The 16704-nt window shown below is 38.7% G+C and overlaps 1 protein-coding gene across 4 annotated transcripts in view; it reads right to left on the minus strand.

The window, feature by feature from the left end:
• Positions 1–16704, minus strand: part of IRAK3 (interleukin 1 receptor associated kinase 3) — a 77829-nt gene that overhangs the window by 50092 nt on the left and 11033 nt on the right. For all 4 annotated transcript variants that reach the window (XM_015812453.1, XM_015812454.1, XM_015812456.1 and 1 more), the window contains exons 2-3: positions 1652–1821; positions 664–809 (exon numbers count right to left, since the gene is read on the minus strand). In XM_015812453.1, the coding sequence (XP_015667939.1) occupies positions 664–809; positions 1652–1812 (307 nt within the window). In that variant the 5' untranslated portion in view covers positions 1813–1821. The remainder of the gene's footprint in view (positions 1–663; positions 810–1651; positions 1822–16704) is intronic.

The following is a 16704-nucleotide window of genomic DNA, read 5'->3' on the forward strand; positions in this document are numbered from 1 at the left end:
ATGATGAGGCACGACCACAAACTAGAAGCCAGTCCACAGCTGCATCATTAGCCACTTTAAACCCCTCCAATCCATACATGAAGCAAACTGACACCCACCATAAAGATGTGGCACGACCACGAACACGAAGCCAAACAACAGCAATGAAGCTCACCATCTCAAATCCCCCTGCAACTCAGACTAACCTGAGCACAACAAAACCCCACCTAAACAGAACACTCCCCCATCCAATCAGAGCACAGCCAACCCCCCATCCAATCAGAGCACAGCCAAGCTCCTTAACCAATCAGAACACACCTCCACCCAATCAGAACATAGCCAAGCTCCCACCCAATCAGCTCAAACCCACTGGCAGTTAAAAGGAAGAAACAGCAGTGATCACACACACTACTCCCAGAAGCACGAAGCTGATGACACCAGCCTGAAGATGACGAATGTGACTTCGTCGAAACGTCGCCAAGAAACTTCTAATTCTACGCGGGAGAAAACCCGAATAACTAAAGACCTACATACAAACACCCGCGAAAACCTCAGAAAACATATATATATATATAGTATATATATATAGTATATAAATATATCAAGATAACAGTTTGAAAGGAAAACATTTTTAAAACTTTTCTTTAAAATACATTGCAAAGATAAAGTATAGATCAAAATTACCTGGAATCAAAAGACTTGCTGGTGCCAAGAACTGATTTCTGATGAGGAGGTCCACCAAATCACTAACAGTACAATTTAATGTTCCCCAATCATAAAGTAATTCACAGGTTGGACTTTTTCCTACTTGTTTTAATGCTTCAAATCGCCTTTAAGATATATACATATGTTAGTTAGATAAAAGAATTAACTATTATTTATCAAAAGAAGTGTGACATATTATAACCATTTTAGTTGCACTTTTGCTATAAGGTCTTTAGTCCAAGCCTGAACAGCTATTCAATATTCTGCCAGCTATAAAGTACTAGGATACATGAACCTACTGACTTAAATAATTTATATAACAGTTGAGCCCAGTAGCAACGAGAAAATAAATGGTATAAAACAAAATAAATTGAATTGAACTGGAGAGAAAGTTAATTTTCAAGATTGCTTTCACAAACTGAGTGATATATAAAACAAATATAACAAAAAATCAGATATTACAAGAAAGGCTCAGCATCAAGGTGCCATTCTTAAAAATAAAGTTGCCATCCCTGTTAGACAATCCCAAACTGTAGACACCTAAGTCTTATTTTGGATAGTCAATCTTTCAATGAAAAACTACAGGCAATACAATATCAACATGATCCAATATATACAGCTTCTCACCACATACAGCTTCTTAGCACATCTCTAGTCCAAGTGGGGAAAAACTCAGACAGGGTCCATCTCAAAGACTGACTTTTATTCCCTCACCTTAGCAATGTCTCAACAACAGCTGTTCTAACATTTTTTTTGGTCCCTCACTCCAACTACCAATCACTCATTGGAAAGTAGCATGCTTGAGCATACACTAGTTTTACTATTGCCTTCATTTTCAATGACCAAATTATTGAGCAAGTTGCAAGCTAACTCTAGCTAGAATCAAGGGGTTAGGTGGCTATATAAATTTATTTAAAAAAATAAATAACTCTGTAACAATGCTTCCCCTTTGGTTTTCATACCTTACCTTATTTGCATTTGGTTGTATTGTTTTGCACCAGATGAATCAGTTATATCAGCAGCTAATTTCTTCCATCCTTCTTGTGGATCAATGAAATCTGCCAGTTGTCTCATCATTCCATAGCCAAGGGAACGTACATAGGTAGAAGGTGTTATGGAATTGGTCATTTCTGATTCCTAACAAATGCAAATGAAGTTGTTATTAAGCACTTTTTTTATAATCCAAGATTATACACCATCCCCAAGGTTGTAATGCATATTTCATTTGTACTTTATTTTTACAAGTTTTATCATAGTACTGGTTACAATGCAGTATTTGATTACTATGTCTTGAATTATTTTGGAAGCTTCTTTTAAAAAGTTCAATCATCCATCACACATATTCTCCTACCAAATAAATATGAACCAATCCCTTTAAAGGATAACAAATACAGGTAGTCCTCAACTTATAACCACAATTGAGCCCAAAATTTATGTTGCTAAGTGAGACATTTGTTAAGTGAGTTTTGCCCCATTTTACAACCTTTCTTGCCACATTTATTAAGTGAATCATTGCAGTTGTTAAGTTAGTAATACGGATGTTAAGTGAATCTGGCTTCCCCATTGACTTTGCTTATCAGGGGTTTGCAAAAGCTGATCACATGATCCTGGGACAGTGCAACTGTCATAAATATGAACCAGTTACCAAGCATGTGAATTTTGATTAAGGGACCATGGGGACGCTGCAACGGTCAAAACTGAAAAACGATCATAAGTCACTTTTTTTGGTGCTGTTGTAACTTTGAACAGTCACTAAATGAACTGTTGTAAGTTGAGGACTACCTGCACAAAGCAATTTATTATCTTATTACTTTAATGTACATTCCTCAACTACACATTTATATTCATCCATAGCATTTACTTCGAAAACTTAACATGATACACTATAGCAAAACTGTTTAATGGGCAGAGCTATCATAAAAAGTGAAATGCATGTAACTTACTAATTTACAACATCCCCCCAAAAAACAACAGATTCCTGTGCATCAGAGCAGGTTTGTGTGGGGAAGGCAAAGGAGAGAACTTATTTTAAAGAGAAAGAGGGGCTTTAGGAAATTTCTTATAAGCCTGTCTTAATGCAATGAGTATTATTGCGGTGGGGGGGGAAGTGCAAAAAATAAAAGAGATCATTTCCCAGGGTTTACATCCATAGATTCTCAATATTATTTACTTAATTTTTATGCTATTTTTCATGTTATGCCAAACTGTAAAGAAAATGCAGTTTTAAAAATATCTGAATCAGAATCAGTATATAGCTGGAAGGGACCTACAAGGTCTTTCAGTCCAACCTCCTGCTCAAGCAGGAGACCCTATACCAGGGGTGTCAAACTCGATTTCGTTGAGGGCCACAGGGTTGTGGTTGACCTTGGGGGGCCGGCGTGGGCATGGCCGGCGTGGGCATAGTGGGGGTGGGCGTAGTCAGCTCAACGTCGCTCGTGTCATGTCTGTGGAGGCATTGGCAGGGCTGGGGGGATCCGGTTTTTGCAAATTTTATTAATTTTCAAATAAATATGTGAACAAATAATACAAATGTGGTGCATTTCATTAAAAAACAAAAAGGAAAACCTAGTCAATATATTTTCAGAAATGATCGGCGGTCCCCCCCCCTTGCATCCACCCTCACTCCTTCAACCTTCCTACCTTCCCTCTTCCTTCCTCCCCTCCTACCCACACCTCTCTCCTCCTTCCTCCTTTCCAACTATCCTACACATCCCCTCACCTTCTTTTCCACATCCTTCGGATGCAGTTTAGGGGTACTAGCCAATCATCTCCTCTTCTCAAAAAAGGAAAAACCATTACATTATTTTTCTATAACATATAAATACACCAAATTTTATATAATTCTACCCTTTCATCCCCTTCCCCCCTCCCCCCCCGGACTTCCCAGAACTGAGTACAAGGATAATCACATAACATCCCAAATCTAAATAAAACTACCCAAACATAATACAAACAAATATTAACATACTTTAACTCTAATATACAATAATAAACTTAAATATAATATATATATATAAATTATATTAAGTATATAGAAATAATAAAAAAGAAAAAAGTTTAATCAAAAGCTATATGATAATTATTCATTTCATACTTTCTCTGAATATAATCTATCCATCTTCTCCATACCAAAATGAATTTTTCTTGAAATTGATCCTTCAAATATGCGGAAATTTTAGCCATTTGTGCAAAATATGACACCTTCAATCTCCAATCATCCATAGTCGGTAATGCCTCCTTCTTCCAATTTTGAGCAACCAGTAACCTTGCTGCTGTTATACAATACAGCATCAAATTCATTTCTTTAAGGTCCAAATTTTCCATAATGCCCAATAAAAATAGTTGCGGTGTAAATTTTATCTTTTTCTTAAAAATCTGTTGGATATTCCACCAAATCTTAATCCAGAAAGCCTTTACATCCCTACATGTCCACCAAATATGATAATAAGTTGCATCTAAGTTACCACATCCCCAACATTTTGGCTGCAAGTTTGGATACATGCAAGACAGTTTTTGGGGGTCTAAATGCCATCTGTAAAACATTTTATAAAAGTTTTCCCTTAAATTCTGTGCTTGGGTGAACTTGACATTTCTTACCCAAATTACCTCCCATGTATCTAACATGATTGGTTCTTGAATATTTTGAGCCCATTTAATCATAGTCTTTAACTAGTTCTGTTTCCAAATCCAGTTCTATTAAAACACTATAAATTCTCCTAATATGAGATCTACTTTGATCTTTAATCTGCTTTATCAAGTTCAGATCTTCCAAAATTAACCCAAGCTTTTGATCTATACGCCACCTCTCAACCAACTGACAATATAAAAACCAGGACTGGAGAATATTATCTTGTTTCAAGTCATCCAATAATTTTAATTGCCAGTCCGGTCCCCTTGAAATAAGTAAATCCTTATAAACAATCCCCTCCAATTTAACTCCCCTTGTAATTCCTTGTATTGCATGTTCCGGAATAGCCCAGATTGGGATTTTAAAACTTAATTTATAATGATACTTCTTCCAAACTCTCAAAAGTGCAATTCTTACAATATGAGACTTAAAAACTTGATCAACCTTCTTATCAAAAAATAGATAGGCATGCCATCCATAAAATAAATCCCAACCTTCAAGAATCAATATATCTCTATTAGTTAAATTAATCCAATCGCTAATCCAAGTTAAAACCACGGCATCATAGTATAATTTTAAATTTGGGGCATCTTGCATAATTTTAAATTTAACCCTCGGCTTTTTACCCTGCCAGATAAATCTATTGATACCTCTTTGCCATTCATCCAAATTTGAATCCTTTTTTAAAATAGGTATCATTTGAAACAAAAAAAGAAATTTAGGAAGAATGTTCATTTTAACTGCTGAGATTATCCCTAGCAAAGATAACTGTAACTTTTTCCATTCCTCTAAATCCTTTAGAGTTTTTATCCATAACTTATCATAATTATTTTTATACAATTTAACATTAGAGGCTGTAATATAAACACCCAAATATTTCACCTTTTTCACTATTTCAAAACCAGTTAAATTAGTTAAAGTCTCTTTATTTTTCGTAGACATGTTTTTAGATAATATTTTAGTCTTATTATTGTTTACTTTAAATCCAGAAACTTTCCCATACTGAATCAAAATCTGTGTCAAGTTTCTTACTGAGTCAATCGGTTGAGATAAAGTGAAAACCAAATCATCAGCAAAAGCTCTCAACTTATAATCATTCTTGTCCAAGGTTATTCCTTTTATAACCGATGATTCCTGAATCTTAATTAGTAAAATCTCCAAAGTCAAAACAAATAATAAAGGTGATAATGGGCATCCTGGCCTCGTACCTTTCTCAATTTTAAATAAATCCGTCAATCCTCCATTTACTACTACTTGTGCTGATTGTAGATGGTAAATAGCCTTAAGAGCTGATAGGAATCTATCCTCGAAATTCATTCTCTCCAGCACTCGGAATAAAAATTGCCAATCCAATTTGTCAAACGCCTTTTCAGCATCCAGAAAGATAAAAGCCGCTGGAATTTGATTGTTTTTGTCCAAATATTCAAGCAAGTTCACAATTTGTCTAACATTGTTCTTCATGTATCTACCAGTTATAAATCCAGACTGATCCGCATGAATAATCCGTTTCAATACTTGCATTAATCTATTAGCTAAAATTTTTGCAAAAATCTTATAATCCGTATTCAATAAAGATATTGGCCTATAGTTTTTAGGCTGAGTCAAGTCTTGATCCTCCTTCGGTATGAGTGATATAAATGCACATCTCCACAATGGTGGTACTTCTGCTCTGGACAAAATACTATTAAAAAGAGATCTCAAGGGTTCTAGCATTTCTTCCGATAACATTTTATAATATATTGCAGTTAACCCATCTGTACCAGGTGCTTTACCAACCTTTAATTGTTTAATTGCCTCTGTAATCTCATCCAACACAATCGGACAGTTCATCATTCCTTGTTGTTCATCTGAAAGTCTAAGAAAATTCGCTTGCTGCAAGTATCTATCTATTTCAAAAGATTGTATATTCTCAGAGGTATATAATTTTGAAAAATATTCCACAAAAGCCTTTTTGATCAAATCTTGTTGAAAAACTTCTTTGCCTTTATAATTTATTTTCTCTATAACTCTTTGTTTTTGTTTCTTTCGTAATTGATAAGCCAACCACCTTCCAAGTTTATTTACATTGCAAAATGTATTATGTTTCATATATCTCAAGTTAATTGCAATCTGATCAGCCATCAACATATTAAATTGTTCCTTCAGCATTGCAATAGATACCTTTAAATTATTATCCATTGGACTTAAAGAAAAAGCTTTTTCTTTTATTTTTATCTCCTGCTCCAAGTCTCTACGTTTTTGTAACTGCTTTCGCCTATAAACAGTATTCATTGAAATTAGAGCACCTCTCATAAATGCCTTGCTAGCATCCCACACCATTGACATAGAGGTGCCCTTATTCATATTCAGCATAAAAAAGTCTTTTAAATGATCTTTAAGTATCTGCACGTTAGACTCATATTTTAATAAATTCTCATTTAATCTCCAAGTCCTTCTATTTCCTCCTTCAATTGAAAGTTCCATCCCTACAGGGCTATGATCTGATAAAATCCTAGGAAAAATCTTCACTTTCTTAACCCTGGGGAGTAAGTCATTAGTTATCAAAATAAAATCAATTCTAGAATGTGAATGATGTCTATCTGAAAAATAAGTGAAATCACTTTCTCCTATATTCCAATCTCGCCAAACGTCTCTTAACTCCAAATCCTCTTGCAGTGCAAAAAAACTTTTAGGCAATTTAACTTGAGTCGACACTTTAGAAAAAGTCTTTTTATCTTTCATAGGATCTATAACGCCATTCCAGTTTCCCATCATAATAACAGATTTATAATCCAATTGAGTTATCTTCTGATATAAGAGTTTATAAAATTGTTTCTGCTGCTGATATTGATTAGGTGCATATAAACCAACAATAAGGCATTTTTCCCATTCAATAAAAGTTCAATAAACACAAATCTTCCTTCTGTATCAAAGTCTATTAATTTTGGCAATAATTCTTTCTTAACATAAAGAACTACACCCTCTTTTTTCTTTGGTGCTGGAGCAATAAAGTGAAGTCCCAATCTAGAATTAAACAAATACTTTTGATCTTTTAACGTAATATGCGTTTCTTGCAAACATATAATATCATTTTTATGTTGNTTCAAATAGTAAAATATTTTCTTCCTTTTTTGTGGTGAATTCAAGCCATTAACATTCAATGTCATCAACTTAGCCATCTTTTGGCTTATGAAGCTTCTGGAGCATTCCTTGCATATCTGACATAACAGATCTCTTTGGCCTTGCCCCTCCCACCGGCTCTGAGGTAAGCAAGTATGTTTGGGGTGCAGATTCTTTTTGTTGTTCTTTTTCCTTGCGTTTATAAGCTGCACGTGTCATTCTTTGCTCCTTTGGATCTTCTTCTACATCAATCGTTTACTCTGAGAATCTCCTGCAGATGGCGATATAGCTCCAGGCAATTCGACAAATAATTGTTCCACTAAATCTTCCATTCCTTTAGCTCGCGATGTAGATGGTGAATCAGCTTTCAGGACCGTTAAGTAGAATTCTTTAGCCTTTTGAACCGTATTTAGCCTGTAGCTGGGGGGATCCATTGTCTTGAACCGAGGAAGGCAAGACCAGGGAAAGCACTATACCCTTGTCCACCAGAGGAGCCTTGCTGTCCCTCTCAGGCCATGCATAGAACCCCGAATGATGCAGGCTGCCTGGAGCTCTGGGCAGTGGAGGGCAAGCGCCCAATCCAGCCTTTCCACAGGGATACTTGGCTGCGCTTACCTCCTCAAGGCTGCTGCTCATTGGTTCGCTCTCCTTTGCCAAGTTGTTCATGGTGCAGGAGGGCAAAATGTGTGGATCAGAGGGAGGCCCACTCATGGTGTTTGCTCAAATGCAAAAGGGGAAACATTTCTCAATGCCTCCTTGCCTTGTGATCAAATGCCACTTTTGCTAATATCCTGTGGCCACTTAAAAGACTGAGAACAAACCAGGCTCAGTTTATCCCATGCTTGCATTTAGTGGGAGCGTCCACAGACAACAGTACAGCAAAACTGTCAAAATGGTGGCTGTGATAGTTGATCAGAGCTCCTTTGTTTTTTATGTGCAACAGCTTTAGCATTTAGGAACAGAGGTAAGTTAGTTGCTTTTCTATTAATACATAATCCTTAAAAGAGCTCTCCTGTAGGGACCCTGCCATGGTCTAATTCAGACTGGAAATATAGCAAAGGAAAATATTTTCTCCCACTCTGCTTTGTCCTGTTTTCCCCACTGGAAATGGCTATTTGTAACACACAAGGAGGGGATACTTTCATAAGAGTTCACAACTCAAGAATACCAATGTTAATTTGGATTGCCAATAAAGTCCTGCCTGTGACAAAAGAGAACACAAAATTGCTTTCTCCTTTGAGCCCAAGTCTCAATGGATCCAGGATTGAAGCAGAGTTGTGTGAACTGGGGCATCTCCAACCAAGTTGCCTCTCCTTCCTCTTTCCCTTTTTTCCCTCCCTCCCTCCCACCCTCCCTTCTTCCATTCCTTCCTTCCTCCCTTCCTTCCTTCTCCTTCTCATCTCTTTCCTTCCTCTGTGCTCAGGAAGGGTAATGGGAGGGGGAGAGATTGCCAGTGTTGCCAGTGTCCATGCTGCCGCCAGGCGTCGCTATCCCACATGGGCAGGCAGGGCCAGTCCTGGTGAAAGGGAAGCCTTGTGGCTGCAAGGCTAGGTCAGCGAGCGGGCCATGGAGGGCGAGTGGCGCTGATCTACAACCTGGTTGTGTCCATCAAAGCCAGAAACCGCTCAGCCTTAGATCATGGGGCAGCCCTGGAACCAGTGTGGAGCTGCCCCACCGCGTCTGTCCCACCCGTATGTGCGCACAGGAGATGATCAGTGCCAGTATCCTGGGTGAAGTCAGCCTGCGGGGAAGACAGCCAGCAGGGACGACGGACTCTACCTGCTCAGCACCGCTTGAGCATGCGCCCAAGGGGCAGGGAAAGGGCGCCTATCACTAGTTCCAGGGCTGCCCCGTGGATCTAAGGCAGAGCATGTTCTGGCTTTGATGGCTGGCACCAGATTGTAGATCAGTGCCCGGTCAGCCTGGGCCGGGCTGAGATGCCATGGTCCAATCCTTCGTTGTTTCCAGAGCAGGGCCCTGGGCCAAATGGAAGAACGTAGTGGGCCATATCCGGCCTGCAGGCCTTGTGTTTGACATGTCTACCCTATACCATTTCAGACAAGTGACTGTCCAGTCTCTTTTTAAAAACTTCCAGTGCTGAACCAACTACAATTTCTGGAGGCAAACAGTTCCGTTGGTTAATTGTCCTCACTGTTAGGAAGTTTCTCGTTAATTCCAGGTTGCTTCTCTCCTTGATTTGTTTCCATTCATTATTTCTTGTCTTGCCCTCTGGTGCTTTGGAAAATAAGTTGACCCCTTCCTCTTTGTGGCAACCTTTCAAATACTGGAATACTGCTATCATGTTCCCCTAGTCATTTTCTCTAGTCTAGCCAAAATCCTGCAATCATTCTTCATGTTTTAGTCTCCAGGCCTTTAATCATCTTAGTTGCTCTTCTTTGTACTTTTTCCAAAGTCTCAACATCTTTTTTGTAATGTGGTGACCAAAACTGGATACAGTATTCCAGGTGTGGCCTTACTAAGGCTTTATAAAGTGATACTAATACTTCATGTGATTTTGATTCTATGCCTCTATTTATACAACCAAGGATTGTATTTTTTGGCTGCTACCGCACACTGCTGGTTCATGTTTAAGTGATCATCCACTAGAACTCCAAGGTCCTTCTCACAGTTACCGTTTTTGAGCCAGATTTTGCCTAATCTATATTTGTACCTTTGATTTTTCCTGCCTAAAACCTTGCTTTTCTCCACATTTAATTTCATGGTGTTGGATAGTTGGACAGTTCAAATCTGTCAAGATATTTTTGGATCATGAGCTTGTCTTCTAGGGTGTTGGCTATTCTTGCCAGCTTAGTGTAATCTGCAAATTTGAAGAGTTCCCCTTCTATTCCCTCAGCTAAGTCATTGATATATTGAAGAGTACTGGGCTAAGACAGAACCCTACTGCTTATTTCCCTCCATGTAGATGTAGTACCATTAAGGACTACTTTTTGAGTAGTCAGCCAGTTACAAATCCATCTGGTAATGAAGTTGTCGATCCCAAATTTTTCTAGCTTACCAATAAGTCAGTAGTAGTCTATTTTGTCAAATGCCTTGCTGAAATCTAAGTACTGTATACTATGTCCACAGCATTTTGCTGGTCTACTAATTTAGTCACTTTGTCAAAGAATGAAATAAGATTGGTTTGGCATGATCTGTTTTTAACAAACCCATGCTGGCTACTAGTTATAAAGTTATAACTTTGTTTCTTGATGTTCGCAGATCTGTTTTTTGATTATCTTTTCCAATATCTGTTAGCTGTCCAGTTAGCGGATCCAGAAAAAGAAACTCCTGGGACATTATTTTACCAAGAGTATAAACTTTATTGAATAAACCATATTGGCATAGATGAAGCGAAACCAGCTCTGGGTTTCTGCACAAAAGCTAGCATTGTTAATCCCCCTTTCCTTATGGGCCACCCATAATCTATTACGTCCACCAATCACTTCTGTTCATTTTGTTATGGGAACCGGCAGGCCACTCTAGTTCATCTGCCTGATGTGTCCTTAGGTTGGAGCACTCTCTCAAGGGAATAGATAATGCTCCGATGCAATTGTTCCCACCCTTACATTCCATCCCACCTCCTCCCTTTTGTCAAGTTGCGAGTAAAGGGGAATATAGTTGAAAGTGCAAATCAGTCTTGACAGTATTTTCCCAGGTATCGATGTTAGGCTGATTAGTCTGTAGTTTCCTGAGTCTGTTTTTCCCCCTTTTTTGAAGATGGGAACCACACCAGCTCTTTTCCAATTCTCAGATAATTCCCTGGCATTCCAGGATTTTTTTAAAAATATTGTACAATGGTTCTGAGATAATATCTGCCAGCTCCTTCAGAACTCTGGGATGTAAACCATCCCAGTGATTTATATTTGTCAAGATCAGATAGGTGTTCTCTAACCATTTTCTTGTTTATTTTAATTTTTATTTCTAGTCTGTATTTTACAGTTAGGTTTTTGGTAGGTTGGGCTACAATTTCTTTTTGCGGGAAGACTGATGCAAAGAATGAGTTAAGCAGTTCTGCTTTCTCTCTGCTGCCTGTTACTTCCTTGCCATCTTCTCTCTTAAGTGGACCTACTGTTTCCTTGACTTTTTTCTTGTTATTTATATGTTGAAAGAAACTTTTTTTATTACCTTTGACTTTTGTTGCAAGTCTTTGTTCATTCTGAGCCTTTGCTTTCCTGACTTCATCTTTGCAGATTCAAGCTATCTGCTGCTTTCTGCCTTAGTTATATGTCTCTCTTTCCATTTTTTTTGTAATATATTTTATTGATTTTTTAAAACATAAATCACTTAATAATTAGTGAACAGTGTGTTGTCTGGGTTTACATTTATAAAACAATCACTAACAATTGAGTTCTATAATCCATAATCCACATAATGGTTTTAGTTGATTTTCTCTTTTCCCCAAAATATCCTCTTTTGCAAACATTGAGTTAATACAATTCATTGTTTTGATAGATAACAATTAAATATGTATTTTTTCCCAATATTCCTAAAAATAATAATCACATCAATATAATATTTCTTTTCTATCCAATCATTCTGGTTGCCTTATCATAGATCCTGTTACAGTCCTTATTTAAATCTGTTTCTCCCACCAAATTTTAAGTATTCTTACTGGTTAAGATTTTCTCAAAAAATAATTACATTTAAAAATTTAAGTCTATTTTTTCCATATGAACCATCTCAACACTTTTAATTTCTTAATGAATAGATAAAAAAGTAAAGAAAAAGAAAGGAGAGCAAGACTAAAGAAACATAAAAAATAACATACTACTTAAAATATATACCCCTCCTAAGCTACTATATATTTGTTTCCGAGATTTCTTATTCTTTTTAACCATAATTAAAAATATATTTAATCTTTAAATATTCCATTTAATACCTCTAGTCATCTAGTCCTTTAACTCATATTCAAAACATTTTATCCATTATAATTTTCTTAAATTCAATCACATTTAAATATCTAAAACATTTCCTTTATCTAAGCCATTTCAACTTTTTTATATTACTCATATCAAGAAATAGAATAAAAAAGGGGGAAAAAGCATACTATATTATTTAGGGGATTCATCCCTCTTAAAATGACATATATATTCCAAAACTTTTCTATTTCTTTAACCATATTCAAACAAATGTTTCTTTTTTAAGTATTCTCTCTGGTAAGTCCCATCATCTATTTTCTTGATTTCCACTTTTGTCTTTTTCCTTTGCCCAGTATCTTTCTTAATTAATGTATTTTGCTGAGTCGAAAGGTTTTTCCATATATTCGTAAATGTTGCTATAGATATAAAAAGTAAGTCTGATGAAGTGTCTTTGTACGGGGCTTCTGCCTTTCCATGTTTGTTGAAAATCTTTTTCTTTTTCTTTCTCTCCGCATCCCTTTTCATTTCCTTTCTCTCTGATGTTCCTGACATCTCTACAGTCCATTTTATCCAATCTGTTTTCTTGTCCTCAGATTTATTTTGTAGTCTTAAGAGATAAGTTGTTTGTTCTAATTCTGTGAATTTTTTTCCACTAGGATTAAGTCATGTTTCCTTGTTTTGTTAACTTCCATCTTTAAGTCTCTATTCTCAATTTTGTATCAATTTCTCTGTTTTATCTGTTCCTTCTCTGTTGTTGTTTTCTGGGAATTGTTTTGTTGTAGAGTTAACTTGGAAATAGATTGGTTTATATTTTCAAAGTTATTTTGGATTTCTTTATGGTTTAAAATCATTGTTTGAATTTGTTGCAGTATACTATATATCTCCTCCTGTGGAGTATTTATGTTTTCTTGATATGTTCTTTCTACATGTCCATGATGGCCAAGAATTTGAGTTTTTCTCTTCTTTTCTTTTCTCTGCAAATAGCTTTAGAGTCCCGATTAAATAGTTATTTGTAATCCAAATAGTTGAAAAAAGGTTTTTTTTTCCCCTGAAAATTCCCTTTCGGAGATATTTTGCTTCTTGGGGATCTTTTCTAGGAAATTAAATATAGAATAGAAAAGAGAAGATCAAATTCCTCACCCAGTTTCAAGCACACTGTTCATAGTTGTGCTGGTTTTAGTACTTCTGGACTTCGGTTGCAAGTAGCTTGGACTGGTCGATGAAATACAGCCAGCCTTTCTCCTGTTGGGTTAGAAGGCTTTCCCCAAGTCGAATGGAATGACCGCCATCATTCCAGAATCGCTGGGGCACCCTTCTTTCTTTACCGCCTCTCCGGGGCAGCTTAGACCCATTTAGGGTTCCCTTGCAGGGCGAAATTAGCCATGGGGGTGCAGAGAAACAGCAAGCCCACGACTGGTCGCTACTGCGCAAAACTGGAAGTCCCCCTCTTTCCATTTTTTGTACTTATCCTTTTTGTCTTTCAGTTTATCAGAGAGATCTTTGTGCAACCATGCTGGTTTCTTCTTGGATTTGTTTTCTTTTTCAGTGGTATTGTGCTGGTCTGGACCGGGCTTTTATGATCATATTTTTCAGTGTTTCCCATGCTTCTTGAGTTCTTTTCCCCTTTAGGATTTCCATCCATGGAATTTTTCTTAGGCTCTGAGTTTGCTCAAATCAGCTCTTTTAAAGTGTAAGACACTGGCTGGATTATGTTCTATTGCTTGTGTTTGCATATATTGAATTCCAATATGACGTGGGCACTCTCTACCAAGGTTCCAGCAATTTCAACTCCCTCTTTCACTTCTTCTCTATTAGTAAGAATTAGGTTGAGTATAGCTTTTCCTCTAGTTCCCTCCTCTACCTTTTGGATGATAAAGTTGTCAGATAAGTTGGTTAGGATTCTCTTCGATCTCCCACTTGCTACAGAGTTTGTCTATCAGTTGATATCTGGATAATTAAAGTCTCCCATTAGTACTGTGGTATATTTCCTACATACATTTGTGAATTGTTTAACAAAAATTTCATCTATTTCTTCAGCTTGGTTGGGTGGTCTGTAGTATATGCCTATAGCAATGTTATTTTTTTCCCCTTTTATATTGACCCCAATGGATTCTAGGTTTTTATCCTTGGTTTTGTGCATTTCTGTAGAGATATAATGATCTTTTATATATAATACAACTCTGCTTCCTCTTTTGTTATGTCTGTTTCTTTTAAATAGTTTGTATCCTTTCATCACTACATTCCAGTCATGAGTTTCATCCCATCACATTTTAGTAATGGCAACTATATCATATTTACCTTGATGTACTAGTGCTTCAAGTTCACCCTGTTTGTTCCCTAAACTCTGAGCATTTGTATATAGGCATTTGAGTCCTTTATGGGTCTTGGGTATGTTTTGTATATCTCCTACTTTGGGTTTTCCATCCTTTCTGTCATTCTCTACTTCATTATGTTTTTCCTTTTCTTCTTTTTCTTTACTCCCTACCTCCTTATAAGATTGGTTAAATAGCGTTTTTTGCTTGGAATTAGGTTCTAAAGGTCTTGAACATTGCCCCCCCCAGTCAATTATAGTTTAAAGCCATGATAAGATGAGCCAGTCATTTTCCGAATATATTCTTTCCAGTTCTTGTGAGCTTCACTCCATCCCTTGCCAGTAGCCTTTCATCTAGGTCCGTGGTGGCGAACCTATGGCACGCATGCCACAGGTGGCACGCAGAGCCGTCTCTGATGGCACGCGAGCCATTGCTGCTTCCCTCCTCTTTGCGCATGCGCAGCTCTTTTACGCTCACTAAAGTAAGGAAGTTTCGATTTCAGTTTTCAGAACATGTGGCAGAAAGCGAGCGAGAGAACCAGCAAAAGCGGTAAGTTTTGCCTCACCTCAGCCCTGCCCTGTCTCTGGCCTGCCGCTGAGCTTCCTCCGCTTGGCTGCAGCGGAGGAGGCAGCGGCGGCCACTGGCCTCCCCAGCGGCTCCAAAACACCCTGCGGCCGCCAGCATTTCTTGCCATTTCGCACCCGGCTCCCCTCGCGCAGCCCGCTCCGCACCGTTTCCAGCCCGCCGCTGGCCACAGCGGACGAAGCGGCGGTCACCGGGGGAGGCCGAGGCCGAAGAGCCCGGCCCAGTGGCTCCAAAACACCCCGCGGCCGCCGGCATTTCTTGCCATTTCGCACCCGGCTCCCCTCGTGTAGCTCGCCCCGTGCCGACTCCAGCCTGCTGCTGACCGCAGCAGACGAGACAGCGGTCACCGGGGGAGGCCGAGGCCAAAGAGCTCGGCCCAGCGGCTCCAAAACACCCCATGGCCGCCGGCATTTCTCGCAATTTTGCAGCCAGCCAGCGGTCCCAGCCATGGAAGGGGGGCTGCCGCACAGCTGGTCGTCGGCACAACAGACCTACAGTTTACTGTGGAGGTTCCAGCGAGGCCAGCGGCGCAGAAGGTAGTTTCGCAGCGCCGCTGAAGGGTGGGAGGGAGCTACCAGGTCCCCCACTCGGCCTTGAAGCAACCAGGTGAAGCCTTCCAGACACGTTAAGAAATGGACAGAGGCCAGACGCTGTGAAGAACAGGAGCGATACAGTGCGGTGATGCTGAGAGGCAAAGGCGGCAGCAGGCCTGGAGCTGCAATCCAATACACCTCGCCGGCAAGAACAATACAGCATCAAAGGTAACAGCAGCCTGAACGCCCCTGGGCCAATCTCCTCAATCTCCTCGGCTCGCTGCTTTCTCCTTCCCCATCTTGCTCTCCTCCCCCGTCTTGCGCAGCGTCTGCCTTCACACACCGGCCTGCCTTCGTGCAGGCCGAACAGGAGGGCCTGCTGAACACTCACGCACCAAACACTAAAGGAGGGGGAGGGGTTGGGCTTCATCACTGACAATTGGAAGGGTGGAAATGAAGAAGTTTGTGGGGAAGGTGGATGGTGGGAGATTCTCACATATGGTCGGATTTCAAATTATGGTTTATAATGGTCTTTAGTTTGGAGCAAGTGTGAACTGGCTGTACTCTCTGCCGTAAAAGAGCCATCTGCTTTCCTTCTATCCCTCCTGAGTTACTCCTTGAGTCTCCCTGCCATAAAAGAGCCATCTGTTTTCCTTCTATCCGTCCTTGAGTCTTCCGCATTTTTTTGATCCTTAAACTTATTCAAAAAATGCCATCCTTGTTATATCCGGATTATGCCTAAGGAAAGTTTATAACTTTAGCTTTAAGTATTATTGCTTAAAGAAACATCATTAAGAATATTCTTCTGCAAAATACTACCATATGTAGAATATAGTAAACAAAATATAAGGGGAAAAAAGCCCAGAAAAAAATTGTGATAACAAACAGTTTGGATCCTGGCAGTTTTGCATTGCTATACTGTTTATCAATTGCACAGTAAAATTATTTGAAACCAATATTTTGTGCTATTCTAATGCACAACTGCACAAATATGCATGTAATCT

The sequence above is a fragment of the Protobothrops mucrosquamatus genome, unplaced genomic scaffold (assembly GCF_001527695.2).
Source record: "Protobothrops mucrosquamatus isolate PMUCROS unplaced genomic scaffold, P.Mucros_1.0 scaffold85, whole genome shotgun sequence".
NCBI lineage: Eukaryota > Metazoa > Chordata > Lepidosauria > Squamata > Viperidae > Protobothrops > Protobothrops mucrosquamatus.